At 39.2% G+C, this 16,437-nt stretch overlaps 1 protein-coding gene across 1 annotated transcript; it reads right to left on the minus strand.

Annotated features, from left to right (window-relative positions):
- Positions 1-457: 457 nt before the first annotated feature.
- LOC104512379 (WD repeat-containing protein 36-like) lies at positions 458-15,629 on the minus strand (the record flags this gene model as incomplete). Its single annotated transcript, XM_010155332.1, has 12 exons — positions 15,608-15,629; positions 12,940-13,040; positions 12,336-12,453; positions 11,314-11,446; positions 9,606-9,660; positions 8,676-8,808; positions 6,897-7,072; positions 6,217-6,337; positions 4,330-4,395; positions 3,248-3,331; positions 1,595-1,749; positions 458-572 (listed from the first exon to the last, which is right to left on the minus strand). Coding segments are annotated over exons 2-12 (1,213 nt in total), but the record flags the coding sequence as incomplete, so codon positions are not given.
- Positions 15,630-16,437: the final 808 nt, after the last annotated feature.

The following is a 16,437-nucleotide window of genomic DNA, read 5'->3' on the forward strand; positions in this document are numbered from 1 at the left end:
ACATCGAGCCGTTGACCACCACTCTCTGAGTGCGGCCATCCAACCAGTTCTTTATCCATCAAGCGATCCATCTGTCAAATCCATGTCTCTCCAGTTTTGAGAGAAGGATGTCATGTGGGACGGTGCCAAAGGCTCTGCACAAGTCCAGGTAGATGACATCGGTTGCCTGTTCTTTATCCACCAAGGTCATGACCCCATCATAGAAGTCACCATATTCATCAGGCACGATCTGCCCTTGGTGAAGCCATGTTGGCTGTCACCAACCACCTTGTTTTCCATGTGCCTCAGCATGATTTCCAGGACCTGCTCCATAATCTTGCCAGGCACAGAGGTGAGACTGAATGGCCTGTAGTTCTCCAGATTTTCCTTTTTTCCCTTTATGAGGATGGGGGTTATGTTTCGTCTTTTCCAGTCTGTGGGAAATCTAGATGTATTTTAAAAGTGTAGCAATTCTTACCTTTTTCTTTGCCATAACGTCCTCTGTGAATGCCAGACTGCATGTTATACACGTCTACCCGTCCAGTCGACAGCCCAATTACAGCAAAGTTCCCACATGAGGTAATGTCAACTGCCTTTTAAGGGGGGAGGAGTGTGGCGGGGGGGGAAAAAATCAGCAAACTATTAAAACAATACTTCAGGCTTATGTCTAATTTGCCAAGTTGTAAGAAGACACATAACATGAGGAAGAAAGTTTTTGTCAGACTTTATCAAGGTAAACTGCACAGAACAAACAACAGGTAACATCCACCCGAAGTTATAGCTTAATAGTATCGACACTGTAACCCAAATGACTAACCTATATAATCAAAACATTTGCCAATTAAATCCCTAAGAGAAAATCAAAACATGCCAACTGCATGGTTCTTTCAGTGCCCATATTGCAAACAGCAACCCAATGGAGGCTAAATTCACACAGAACTTAAATAGTAAAAACCAAAGAAACAATGCTCTAGATGTCTTTAGAAAGATACAGTCCAAAGAATCTAGTAATTACAAGAAAACCACGTATTTACAACTGAACTAATCTAGTCTACCACTTAACTTAGCACAAGGTCAGAAAAACAATTTATCACAAGATACATAGTAGTATGAACACCTCACACATGAAGTATGCCACAGTAACTGCTTGTCTTACAAGCTCACAAGCCTCAATAAACATTTGTACCTCTTTCACTGGGTGTTTGATTTCACTGTTTCCAGCTCAAGATGTAAAGCATTTTAGAGGGAATATCCTGCCTGCACTTTGGAAACATATTTTTCCATATTGCCAAAAAAGTATCTTCAGCAATCTGCATTCACAGGCATATAGTCAACTCTACATCACTGTGGCAGGTTAAAAGTAAACAACAACCACCTATCTGAATCAGAAAATAAAATCTACACTTAACCCGAATGTTTAAAGGGAAAAAAACTCATGTGCAACATTTTGTTTAAGACCACAAGCATTACAAAAGAGCTAGTTGCCAGAAAGCACCTTGCAAAGCAACTGAAACACATCTCAATAGTGCTTTTTCAATCTAAGTATTTCTGTGCAAACAGAAATCAAAATAGAATCAACTGTAATGCTGAAGAAACATTATCCTAATTAACTTACTGTTGCATATATCTCGATGGGCTTGTGTTTGCTAAATTCTTCTGGACTCAGCTTATGAGCTCCCATGGAAGATTTCTGATAGTTCCAGGTTGTACAGGTTATATACCCTTGATGGCAGGCAACAATACTATCCCAGTCACTCTGATGAGCCACTTCTGCAATGTAACACATACTCCGTTCAGAAAAAAATTGTTCTACAGTCAAATAAGCTCTTCTGATACCACATGAAAAAGTACTCTGAAATACCTCTAGACAGAACAGTTCATAATTAGTGTTCTTGTTGGACAGTCAAAAGGCTACCATTCAGAAAAAAACGTCTGGCAAACTGCTGTACTTACACTAGTGTAACTAAAATGCTAACAAAACGACGAGGGGCTTTTTTGCTCTGTTATGTTTCAAGACTTGGTGTATTTAAGTCTTTTTGGTCTGAAAAGCAGAGTTAAGCTTACAGGGTTTAACCTGCCCAATCTATATACATTTCCAGCTGAGTCTCTTGACAGTTCAGTGGCTGAAACAGCACAAGCCACTAGATTAGCAACTTAAACCAGGGTTTAAGAGTCAAGTCTGCTTCACGTAGCAAAACACTTTTCTGCAATTGCAGGAAAATCATTTTTCAAAAGCTCAGGATCCAAACTTTGTAGTCAAAAATGCTATGTGGAGATCTAAATAATAAGCAAGTTTGCTTTTTTCCTGTCACATATATTTTTAAACAGAGAGCTTGAAATTGGGTATTTCTAGAACTTCAAAGAACCAAATACAAACTAATTCACTTCATCATATAAACACAACATAGCAGAAAAGAAACAACTCTAAAATTACTTTAATGAATGTTTTCTTATGTCTGCAAACACATTTAAGGTAGCAATACTGCCTTAAATCAATCAGGCAGGTCAAATACTCATTTTGAAAGTGCATATATATATATACATACATATATACACACACGTATTTGTATTGAGTACGCAGTCTGCATTACCAAAATCTGCAGAGATAAGTACCATATTCAGTCAAATGGCTACACAAAACTGTAAATCCAAACCTTTCAACATATGAAACAATCAACCATTCTTTGAAGATAAAAGAATAGCTACACTTAAGACAAAACAGACTTCAAGTCCGAGAAGGATGTCTTTAGTTTAAAGAAACACATTTTGATGAAGCAAATATAATGGCAATTCTGCTTCAAAAAGCTGGGATCACTATGTGCATACTGAACTGCAAATGAAGACAGTAATTGAAATTTGACTTTGAAAAGTGACTCGAAAAAAGGAATCAGGGAATCAAAGTCAATCCCTATAACTAAGATTTCCTCAGCTGATAATTACCTTCATCACCCCTAATTGCTGGTTCTCCAGCCTGGACTAATATGACACCAGAAGATTCTGGCTCCTGTGGTGGAGATTTTCAAACCAAAAGCCAGTTAAACATAAAGGAGTTTGAAATACAATACTCTTTTTTTTTTTTTTCAGTAACAGAAAAGTTCACCAAGTACAATGCCATTTCAACCTGTCACTCAACAGCTCATGAAGGGCCACAGAATCTCAATTATATCATCCTGATACTGCATGGGCTTTAAAAGCAGTAGTGTCTTGAGGGTTAAAAGACAAAATGAAGACATGATGAGCTCTACAATGTATTTCAAAGAATACTTACCTGAAGCAAAGACTGTAATTGGTGGAAGTGCCATGGTATCAAGCTTAAGACCTTTCTTTTTTGACTTCTTTTTGTTAATTGAACCTTTAAAAAAAAAAAAAAGGTGTCTCAATCTCATGGCTAGATCTGAGGATAATGTTTTAAAAAGGCTGGTTTACTAAATGTAAAGTTCCTATTAAACTTAGAAGAATTTGGCTTACATGAACACAGCACTGCTGTTATCCAGGGTTTGAAGAGCTAAGAAAATTATTTAATAAGAATTCCTGTCAAAATTCACGTGATGCTGAGCAATTAATTAGCCTGTTACATTCACATATGGACTACTCAACCCTTTTGTTCCGGGATCTTGTGCTGACACCCTGAGGCGGAGGTCCACCACAGCTAAAACCATGGTCATACAGACACAGCTATATATACAAAGCAGTATGGAACACCCAGATCTTTCAATAACCAAAGAGCCAAGAATTTCAAATTTATGCCTGAAGGATACACATGATCAATTAATCTACATCTGTCTATCCAAATCTATCTAAATCCACGTACATCAATATAGGGATATGTCCCTATCAATATATGAATATTTAAAAACAAGAATTATTTTAGTCTTTCTGACCCTTGCTCTCTGAGCCATACAAGAAAGTGTCCTTTTAACACAGGACTGTGTGGAAGATCTGTATTTTAAATTGAACTCTAGATTAAATCAAATTAACTCAAGTGAAGAAATATAAATTAGCTAATAATTTTGTCAACTGAACAGAAGGGCAATTGGGTAAACTGCTTCAATTACACATGCTGAAATACCAGCTACTGCTTTACAGTTTTAATACAAAAATCGTGCCCAACGTTTCCCGCAGTGAAGTAACTGTCAGGCTACAGAAATTACTTTTCTTATGTACACAAAAATCTGTGAGTGCACTTTTTATACATCAGGAAGGACTGAGTTTGCAGAACAACTGAGGTGAAGAGTTTTCATACAGTAGCTGACATGAAAAGAAGGCCTAGCTCATATTTAAACTCCTCTTTACATAAGTACCTTTCAGGGCTTTTTTTACCAATACTTGTATTTTCACTGAAATACTTACCACGTCCTAAACTTTTATTGAACTTTTCATGCACTGTTGAAAAAGACTGCAATGTTCCATCTTGACCTGACAACATATTAGCAGAAAGCAGTGAAGAGCAAAAATTAACTTTCTGTTTACTCATAAGCTATCTAAGCAAGAAAAGCAGAAGATAAGCACTAAGAAATCTCAAACACCGTAATAAAGTATTTACTACAAATTCTTGCCCAAGAAAAAAAAATACAAATACACTATAAGCAGCAGAACTAATGGAGCCAAATTTTCTGTCCCCTATATCCCATTCCTACTACTTTGCCAAACGCATGTTCAGAATGACACCTCCTTTATGGACGTCTTCTCCCTGTTGATTTCTCCTCTGTCCTGCCTCCTTCTCCACCACAATATCTAGCTGTTCCCAGCTTTCTATGATCAAAACCTTAAATAAACTGTTACATCCTTCAAATACTTCCAAGCTTTCCCATGAGCCACATACTCCCTCACCCGTAGCTGGTTGGGAACTACACCTAGGTTAGCCAGTAAGCTAGACCAAACCAAAATGGTAAAGCTGGGTTGTTCACCTTTGGTGTAAACCATGACACTAACAGGATTTGCTCCTCTAACCAGTGACCCATGTACACAGAACTGATAGGAATTTAATTTAACTTAATAGAGGGACAGCAGGCTCAAATTTGAAACTAGCAAACAGGTCCACTTTGTAAGGGAAATGCAAACAAGTTGTTATTTGACTGTCACTGTGGTTCATCCAGCATGAGGGCATTACTGTCATGGAATGAGTTACTTAAATCCAAGTTACGAGCTGGACGACCCATAAGAGATTTTAGGACAGGTGGTTTCAACGGTGTACTGCTGTGCCGTATTAGGTGTAAAATTCATCAAAATGTAGTGTAGTGTTTTCAAATATTTCTTACATTGCCCATGTAGACAACTACTCATTTCAGAGTTATTAAGGATTAGGTGAAGAGTCTCTATTATTCTGTTAATGAAATGTTCTGGGCCACAGAACAGTTAGAATCTGGTGCTTAATTTCCTAAAGGGTTTACTTATAGATTTTTAAATATGCTAGTTTCTAAGGAAGGGCAGTCATGCATTTTTACACTTTTAGATTAATATCTTAATAACAAGCAACCTTAGCAATATGTATTAGAGACACAATTGAGCTGTAACAAATTACAAAGACACTGCAACCCACAAAGCTTGCCCAAACTAGTGGGAAAAGTGGAGAGACTCCTCTAAGTTACTAAATGCATTATGTCGCTTATTTTTTCCCTGTCACAACAGGATTCCCTTAGTTGTTACAGGTTTCCATTTTGACCAACTGATGGTTCCTTAGGAGATCACAACAATTTTTATTCATCAAACATATAAATACATGTGACAAAAGCAGCTCCTGAGCAGAAAAGCTTACAACTATTTTTCAGCCTACCTGCTGATATAGCTTCCTCTAGGGAAACTGTGAGACAGCTTGATACAGGAAATGATACTGTCTACACTGACCATTATTATGTATTCATAAATACATATACAGAATCACAAAATGGTTTGGGTTGGAAGGGACCTTAAAGATCATCCAGTTCCAATCGCCCTGCCATGGGCAGGGACACCTTCCACTAGACCAGGTTGCTCAAAGCCTCATCCAGCCCGGCCTTGAACACTTCCAGGGATGGGGCATCCACAGCTTCTCTGGGCAACCCGTTCACAGTGCCTCCCCACCCTCTCTGGGAAGAACTTCTTCCTGATATCTGATCTAAACCTCCCTGCTTTCAATTTAAATTTATATAGCACATGAAACATAATTTACTGTATTAATAAAACAAACACACTTAGCTCTGCATGTTTTCTTTATCACAGCACGAAACCAGACTGAAGAATAAGATTGAGAATTCATACCTGCACTAAGAATTTGCTCTCCATTTTGCCCATGGTATCTGATTTTTGTTGGTGGTGCACTATGTCCCATTCGGCTTCTCAATACACGTCCTGTACCACCAGGTCCATCAAAAATCCACACCTGTCTCCCCCCCAAAAAAAAGCAGAAAAACAAAGCTGATAAACATTGCCCTGCCAATAATTACACCTCTTGTAAGTGGAACAGGCTTATTTGGGAGCTGATGCAGCAAACTTCACATCAGCTTTCATCCTTGATCCCGAAACTCTGGCAGTTTCCACCACGTCAGCTGATAGTTTCCTGCTGTTCATTCTGCCCCTCCACCAAAGGCTAATGGCAGCAGAGGACACGCAGCACAAGGGACTTATCAAGAGCAACTGCTCATGACCCCGAACAGTGTAAAAATAGATCAAGATAGCGCACCAGGATGTGAAGTGTGGTTCTGGAGAAGTGGATCCAAACCTCTGTTCTGCAAGGCTATCATGAAGAAATAAATGAAGCAATGATATCACAGCAGCAAATCCTGCAACTGCCATCACATCAACTGATCTGAAGCAACTTCAGTAACTTGAGCCTTATTGTATTTGTGAGAACTGCTACTTCAGTCCAAATTAAAATTTACACTTTGGAGGACTACAAGAGAAAAAAGAAAAAACAGATAGTAGCAGCTATTGTAACTTACCCGTATAGCGTTATCAGCACCGTTAGTAATTAGAAGTGGCTCTCCAGGGACAAATGACATGCCAGCTATTGCTGTGGAGTGGGCATCTTGCATCTGACACATTACTTTCTTCTCTTCCAGATCCCACAAACCAATGTGCCCAACTGGGCTACCAGCTGCCATTACTGGCTGTCCATCTGCCCAAAAAAATAAAATGTTAGAAAGGTTTGCTTGTCGACATTCAGCTTGTCCTCACTGAATTCTCATGCCTTAAAACTGATGCAAGAAAAGGCTACAATCACAAGAAAAGAAATAATTCCCAAGCTGATTCTAAAAATAAGATGTTTCAACTGAAATATTCTAGTATTGCAAACCGAAAAGAATCGAAGTTCACTGATAATAAAACCAGGATTTCTTTCATATCAGATAATAACAAATATACCTAAATCCAGCAGCCAACACGAGAGATTTTTCTTGAAGGCATGAGAGATACTGTACCTGTACCGTTTTCAAAAGTTACTCTATACCCCAGATTCTTCCCTAAACTTACTAGGCTTCACTCGTCAGGATGCGAGAGTAATGTATCACCACTCTAGAATTTATCAGTCTTTTTTTTTTTTTTTAAATCCTCTTCGCTTTTTGGCTCAACAGTTTGCAAAAATAAATTCCAGAAGTTGATTACAAGTTTATTCAATCATTCCAAATAATAATTAAAACCTCAATTCACAGAATTTCTAGTTTTGTTCTGATTGCTCTGCCCTGTCTAATATTAGGAGATAACACATCATACTAACATCTAAAAACATACTATAAATGTTTAAGTACGTTTAAAAACTTACTATTTATCAAAATAAAATTCCACCAAACATCCTGCATAATTCGGTGCAACAAAAGAAAAAGACATTTTCCAATTACACACATCATCGATAACTAAACCAGACAGGCTAGGGTCTTCTTCTTGGCAAAACTTCACAGATACGGAAATTTGCCACGTTCATGTTAGTTTAAACGAAGAGCGCTTTACTCAAAGACTAAAATGAGAAGAGCAGTTCAAAACAACCAGGTTATATTTACACTACATTTCCTAACTCTAAAGAAAGCAATACAGAGAGATTAGTGAACACCTGAAAGCCACACATTCCAGCAGGCAATGGAAGTTATCTAACTTCATTAACAGTTTGAGTTAAATGGCTGACACAAAAAGGCACTCGTTCCACAAGTCTCTCCAGTAGCATTCAACAGGGTCTGCATCAACGTATATTCTGGTAACATTTGCAACTTTGTCTATTCAAACGAGAGATTAGATTCAGTATCAACAGCTCCGTAGGCAGGATAAGCATTAAAGTAATTAGCTTTAGTAATTAGTACATGTTCATTAGACACAAAAAGCTGTGAATATAAACAGTGTTCCCCACTAACATCCATTCAGTAGTCACGCAGACACTAAGCTTCTCACTTTGCTTTGGAGGGGGAGAGAAGTAGTTACAGAGTATGGATTTCTCTGCACTGAATCTGCTAACTGTGTACTGTTAGGTCTTGGCACATTGCAAACAGTCTTACTTTTCTTTGAAAAAGGAGGACTGTATGTCACACCTCCTGTGCACTGGGTCAGCACACATGAAAATGCTAGCAAAGAGCCAGTATAATGAAGATGCTTCATCTCCCTTCCTTACTGCAGCCTTTGACTGAAGAACCTCAGCCCAGATCCTGATTTCAAAATGCTTTATGGAAACGTTTTGCTACCTTCCACTTAGTTTTAGTGATTTTATACATATCTTCACTAAAAATGCTAAGGCTTACCTGTACGAAAAGATATTGCTGTGATAGGACCCCAGTCTTGCTGAAATTTCATGAGAGTTTCATCAAACTTAATATTATGTACAATGATATGACCAGAGGCAAGGCCAACTGCAACAACATCCACTGCTGGAGCCTGCAAGAAAAAATGAATGGCAACTGAGATGAAAATGGAAAAGCTTGTTGCTACATTACTAATACCAATACGTACAAGACAATGCATCCAAATCCAGGACAAATGGTAAAGAAACAACAGGGCATCTTGCACGAGACCTTCTCTCTCTATTCTACAAAATATGAGATGCAGGGTTTTGTACTTAGTCTCTGCTGGATGAGACAATTCTGTTTCCAGAAATTGTAACTCCTCTGCAGAACACCTAAGTCTTCGGTATTTCTGCAAGACCATTACACACCCTGCCACACACCCCTGTATTTACGAGTTTTATCCAGGACAGCTGCAGACCATTTTCAAAGCTATCACCAATGCTACCTGTAAGTTCTAATTAATTTTTGTATCTACAAAAATACAGCATATACAATCACAAAATCTCTTCTTACATCAGCAAAATCTACATTTTATTAACCTGCACAGCAAGATCCATTCAGCAAAAAGCTACCAGTGTAAGAGAAGCTGCATGATGCATCCTGCACACAAACTGCTTCTGTGAATTCGTTACATCATTCAGGGAATAAAGACTACAGACGTGATGAACATAAAACCACCAAGACGCTAAATGCGACAGAACTAGGACGAGAGGAAGGGCAGATAACAAACCTTCAAGTCTACCGGTCTTCAGTGCCTAAAATGCTCAAGAAAGGGTTATTAATTATCTGACAATGCAAGTAATCTTTATTGCAGTAATTTTAAACAATATTCTGCCTGCTACTCTTGACCAGCTATATAAGAAAATAAGAGACAGCAAAAATACTAACTTGTTCAAGAGCTGTGACTGCAAAGCGCCATCCTGGAAAGGAGTATAAGAGTTTGCTGGAAAACAAAACAAAGAGAAAACATAAATCAATTAAGCCTTGGGCATTTTCCACAACAAAATGGATGCTTTAAACGCACTTACACAGAAAACCACGTCAGCTTTCTATCCTTACAAACCAGTTTAAAAGGAAAAAACCCCAACTGTAACACCAGCAAGTAAGGTTAGGAATAAAACCTAGGGTTATTTTTTACTGAAAACCCTAGTCATGAATTAATACCACAAAGGTGACATAATCACATGACATGAATAGGGAGGAAGCCCTGTTCTATGTCAGTTGCTCCCCATGCATTTCTGCTCTGAACACACCTCTTCAGAATTCTGAACGTCAGAGTAATAAGCCAGGCTTGGTCCAACTTCTAATAAAAACACATCTTTCACTTGTAGACTAATTTCCCTAACTGAAGACACAAATGCGTATTACAAGCACACCCCATCTTGCTTCTTTCAGAAATGGTAACAGCCAAAATGTAAAGCAGGACTGTTCACCGACAAGGCAGTCACACAGCACTTAAAGGTGAAATTATGAAGACAGTCTTTAAGAACTAACATGATTAAAAAAACTATTCCGTCATCACAGATATAGGTTGGCCTTTTTAAAAGACTGCTAGCAGCCGTGTGTTACCACCTCTCACCTTCCTGTTGTGCCAGAGACCATGAAGCTTTCCCCTCAGTTCTTCCAATTTTTTTTTTTTTGGTCTAACTGTGCCCATACCTATCTACAAAATAATTTATGTAGGGAACACAAGTCAATAACAGATGGTGCTTAACCCAGCAACATTGCTAAATGAGTAGTAACAGTCCCCTATGCTTTCACACGATTAAAAGAGAAACAAAGCCATCTAAGAAAAACCTTTTGTCATCAGGGATGTATTGCATCTCAGATGCTGCAACAAGCATTAAAGAGACAAGAGAGTACTATGAGTAAAGACATTTACTTTGCCATATTTTCAGGTTATTCCTATTTCCTGATTTGGATAGCATCTCCACAATATCAGAGTATGAACAAAAAAAATTCGCTCTGATATCACTGGAAATTTTACAGTAGTTATGAGAATAACTCAGCTCGCATACTGCAGTGTTTTAACACCTATTTGCAGAATAAACATTAACATGCAGGGATGCTTACTGCAGTTGTAACTTGCATGAGTTAGAAAAGCATGTTCATGGTAGGCATGAAATACTGCCATTACAGACGGTGTACTACTGGGACACGCTCAGAGACACCTACATGTCTACACATCTCTTCAAGGATGAAGTGATAGCAATTACCTCCATACTACCTGCCAACACTTCCTTGGACCCACAACAACAAAAAAATTAAGCTTGGAAAACGAAGGCAGAAAGCCTGAACATGCACTTTATTATTTTAATTATTTCCATGGTTAAGCTATGTGATTCCAAGAAACTAAAATACTCTGTACTGAAAAAAAAATCCTGAACAATCCCTGACATTTTTCAGGGAGAGTAAACAACACGCAACTTGAAAGGCATCAGCCTTTTCTGTTCCTGGAGATAGACCAACTGAAAACTTGTGCCAAAGGACTCAGTAAAAGATTCCATCTTCAAAACCTACTGTATTTAGAAGTATTATTTGCTGCATATCAAACTATTTGGAGCATGAGGTGTATCCAAATTATTAAAAATCTTACTTGGATCTTATATTCCACAGCTGCAAGCTCCCCTGTTCACTTCCAAGGAGAATTTTATTCAAATAGGTGCTAGGATGCAGAACTGCAGAAATCGCAAAAGTGGCCTTATCAAAATCCAGTCGAAGATATTCCTCTGCAAAAAGAGTAAGAAACAATGTTAGTGTGGCTACCCCCACAAATCTGCAGGCTTGTCATCCTCTGACAAATGGAAAAGCAGAACAGATGTTTACCCTGTACAAATCCCATAACTTGTGTTTTTTGCATTAAAGGATTAGCTAATGCGTAACAGTACAGGCTAAACTTGTTTACGTTATAACATCTGTTGGCTTGAAGGTATATTTTTTCCCTATAAGCCTACCTAGCACAACAATGCTGGCAGAAGTGTAGCGATTGATATCTTTCTGGAGGATTCCTGCTCCTGCCTGAGCAAAACACCTCATCTGATTAGCATGCCTTTTGTTTGTTATAGCAACTTAAAATCTCTAAAGCCTGTCTGCTGCCACTTTCGAGACCCAGCATCCAAGGAGTCACATTGGTCACATCAATGAGAATATTTTCAAAAGAAAAATATTCAGGGTGCTGGAGCAGGATTTCATAAGGCACTTTACAAGGCCACGAGAAGATGCTGACACAATGAAAAGATAATTCTTAAGAATTTAGTCTTACCCAGTCTGGTAAATATCAAGGAACCTCAGGCTTTCCGAGATGGTGCCAAAGGCTGGTACCACAGCCTTTACCAGAAAATGGAATGCTAAATGCTAATATTTCCATATAAGCATATCTCTTTATGCCTACAAGGAACCTTAGTGGGTCTCTGCGTATGATGCAGGATCCATTCATGAAAAATTACTGCAAGACAAGGATTTTGGATTACCATTTAAGTAGTATTATCATTTAAGGATTTTTTTTTTCTAAGAATAAACTACTTCTGACCATGCACATTTAAAAAAACTTTTTTTTAAGGTACTGAATGTTTTAACAACGCTCTCCTGTAAAGCAGTAACAAGAATGAAGTGTCTCACCTTCTAATTGTATATTCCAAACAATAAGAACATTATCGACATCCACAGAGATGACATGATCACCAAAAGGCTGCAGAAGGTGTATCGTTGCCTTGTGACCTTCATAGGTATGAACCACCTACAATTTCAAAACAGAAATGTTTCCTATGTGAGCTGTTCAGTAGCGTGTCGTGTTAACATAGTACTTGAAGACAGATAACAGATGTTATCAATGAGCTTAAAATACATGAAAGGGCCACATGACTTCAAGTGGAAAATCTGCAATTTTCACCAATATTTAGAACTGTTTGCAAAATATTGTAACTAAATATTTTTTACTACTTAATTTTAATTAATTTATGTGAATTAAGAATTTATTTTTTATCTTTAAATAACTACCTCATTGTTATAATTAACATATGAAACACAGATCAGCCATTACAGAATTTGCTCTTATATCCTCCTATTTTAAGCATTCTTATTCCTCCTACAGTTTTTGTTTCCCTAAAATCAAAGGTACTAAACATCTACAGAAATAGATGTTTGTACAAAATTAACTGTCTTGAAAACACAAACACCGCACAACTGTTTTGTACTACTGAGCAGTAAGGAAACTAATAAAAACCTCTTTGTTCCTGGCAAAAGCATGAAGAACGTTGTCATATGAAGCAAATATCAACATGCGGTCTGCTGCCAAACATGTGATGTCTTGTGGCAAAGAATTACCTGTTAATCAAACAAAAAAAAAGTTCAGCAACTTTCAGGTTCATAACAAGAGAAAGCCTGACAGTGCATTTATTTAGCATGGTCACCCACCAAGAAAGTTCTCCTGTTGAACATTCTGTTGAATTTGTTAGAGAAATGCACGTATTTCAGATGAATGCAAATACTGCCATAAATAACATCAGACCAGTAACAACAATACATCTCACTCCCCACCTTGTGACTGCTTCAGAAGGATTATCTACTATGGTGATCTGCCACTTTACTAGTTCTAACAGTAGAAGACTCAAAGCTGAAGCTGTTGATGTGGTCCCAAATGGTAGAAAACTGAAATAAATACTCTAGGGAAAAATACTCTCAATCCAGGGAAATATAAAAATGCAAATCACAGCGCTTAATGACTGTACAGAGAAACACCAGATCAAAAATCAGTCACTTATGCACTTATGACACAAACTTGTATGATCACCCAGCAGCCTTCCCCATAATGTTGCTTTGTAGGGTGAATTACTACCGAACACAAAGAATCCTGTACCCTTTGCTGTACTGCAGAACAGACTCAATGGGAAGAACTAAACTAAGAAAATTAAAAAGGCTGCACTTCGTGAGAGGCTTCATTTGACTGACCACGTTAGACATCTTCCCACAGCAACTCTGAAGTGACTCAGGTCTACAGCCAGGTTACAGACAGCCCGTACTCCACATGAGCTTGTCTTACACCAAGACAGTTTTAGGGACAACCCAATTAACAAGTACAGAGCACCAACCATGCAACATCAATAAACCAACAACACCCCACTGAGAGGCACATCGTTCATACCTTCCATCGCAATTTTCTAAGTAAACACCTAAAATTCTCAAAAAGCTTAAATGATTATGCCTGTAAAAAGTTGCTGGCCACTGAAAAGGATTTCACAGAACAAGCAACGTTTTTACGATTTAGTAGGCTGAAAACAGAAGTTACAGAGATGTGTTTACAGCTCTAATTATTCACTGCTTATGTTTTAAATCCAGTCCTGGCTGTGTGACAGTTACTTGTTCTTAAGTTTATATAGGCTCTGTCAATGAAAAATATTTTGCTTTATAAGGTCTGTGTAAAAACTTTTTTTATACAGAAGCAGAAAACCTACTTTTCAAGACAGCGTGCATCTCACTGAATCATCTAACCGTAGGTTGGAAGAGACCTGTGGAAAGCATCTAGTTCAACTTCCCACCCAGCTCCTCCCAAAGCTGGATTATGACCAGTGGTAGATCAGGCTACCTGCAGCTATGCCCAGCTGAGACTTGAATACTCCTTGGGAAGGAAGTCGCTAAAGGTCTACACTGTACCACAGTCCCCCCTTAGTCAGGGCCATCTTTCCTAACCTCCACTGTGACCCTCTCCACAGCAATCTGTGGCTGGTGCCTGTTGTTGCTCTGTCTACCCTTACCATCACAAATTCAGCCCTGCCATGTTCATAACTGCCCTTCAGGTAACAGACTGCCTCTAGGTTGCCCTGGATTTTTTCCTTCACAAGACTAAACAAATCCAGTTACTTCAGTGTCTCTTCTCATACTGCGTGCTGTATGCCCCTGACACTCCCCAGTTCCTCAGCATCCCTGCTGAAAGAGAAAGGGGAAAGCTGGGAAGAGGAGAACCACACTACCTGGGTGCTGCAGTCCAGGTATGGCCTCACCAGCACAAAGCAGAGCAGCTTTCCTTGATCTGCTGGCCACGTTCCTAATGCAGCTCAGTACACGGCTTGCTTCATTCACAGTTACTGCCTTGTTGGACCGCGTTCAACCTGGCACCAGCACAGCCCCAGCTCCATGCCGCGCAGCCAGTCAGTTCCCAGCTTGTTCTGTCCCAGGTGCAGGATTATGCACTTGCCCTCACTGAAACTGGCAAGGTTTCCGTTGGCTCAGGCCTAGCATATTTTGCAACACCTCCGCGGACTGAAGCTCTGCATTCTGACTGTCAGCTACTCCTCCTAACATAGTAACTTCTGAAAATTTTTACCAAAGGGCATGCCACCTCATTATCAAGGCTGTGGGTTAAGGCCCTGAACAACATGGGCCCTGCTGTTGGCACCCAAGGTGCTATGCTTTGTTATCAACTGCCAACTGGATGTCAGGCCACTCTTCTCTTTGTACCCAATAGTACAGCCAATTTTTAACACTCCCTGAAGACTTTTAGTCCCATCCATACCTGTTCTGTTCCTGTAATCATTCTCCTCCTATAACAGTCTTCTAGCAACCACCAAAAAAAAAAAGGGGGGAGGGGGGGGGGAAATCTGGAATTAACAGTTTCATTAATTGCTCACTCCTTAAGGCCTAGAGTGTTCTTGAAAGAATAAGATGACAAAACCAGGAAGTTCACAAGGTATATCCCTGAGAGAACTAAGATGTACTTGCAACAGCAGCCTTATTTCCAAATTGATATCTGATATTTATGACACCCCTGTCAATATATTTCAGTGTATAGATTAATACATATAACTGATTTCCCATTTTTGAGTTAAAAATCAAGTGCAGATGTCAGATGTGTTAATTAAAGAAAAATCAGGAGTGAACAATTTGCGCATACTTACTCACAGCCACGATACCAAGCTTCTTCACCTGCAATGAAAAATGTTAAAAAGGCATTTTTAGTGATTGGTTGCAATGAATGTTCTATAAGCAGAAAATCAACATTCCAGGGATCAACCTAGATAAGAAATTTGCATGCCTCAGAAGACAGAAAAATTATCCACCTTTATTTACAACAGTACGCAGAGGAAACCCCACAGACAGCAGGTCAAAAGGAATGGGACAATATGTTTGCTAAAAGACAACCATTCAGCCACAATAAGTTGTGCTTCTTGGTATACTTTACCCTACTGGACACAAAGCGAACCACACGTTTAGACATCGTGCAGAGCTTGGGAAAATTTGTTTTCACATCACCTCTGCTTCTACTTTATCTCCACTACAACCACACTGTGTTATCTCTGTTCACACAGAATTCTCTTCAGTCAGAGTCATCTATGTCCAGTGGCGATCACTGCTATTTTAGTTCAGTCCGCGGAGCTAACACTAAAAGACTGCACAACGGCACGGGAGTCTGCATTCTGCTCTTCACTGATCGAGGACTTCGCTCGATCCAGTTCTGTTTTGTAACTGTTTCACTACACTGAAAACGCTTTCACTGCGCAGCAAGAAGTCAGTCAATACCACGGGCTTTCACCTCGGAGAACCTCCCGCTCATCTGTACCCATGTTTTCATATGACCTAAAGCATGGCCCCCACTCCCGCCCGAACTGCAGCCCTCAAACGCTAAACCGCGGGTGAGCCTTGGTGTATCTAACCAAAAAGCTCCGGCATGCGGACGCCCGAAGGCTGGCCTGTGCCGCCCCCGCCGGGCTGCCCTCACGGCCGGTTC

Source organism: Eurypyga helias, unplaced genomic scaffold (genome assembly GCF_000690775.1).
Source record: "Eurypyga helias isolate BGI_N326 unplaced genomic scaffold, ASM69077v1 scaffold43270, whole genome shotgun sequence".
Lineage (NCBI taxonomy): Eukaryota > Metazoa > Chordata > Aves > Eurypygiformes > Eurypygidae > Eurypyga > Eurypyga helias.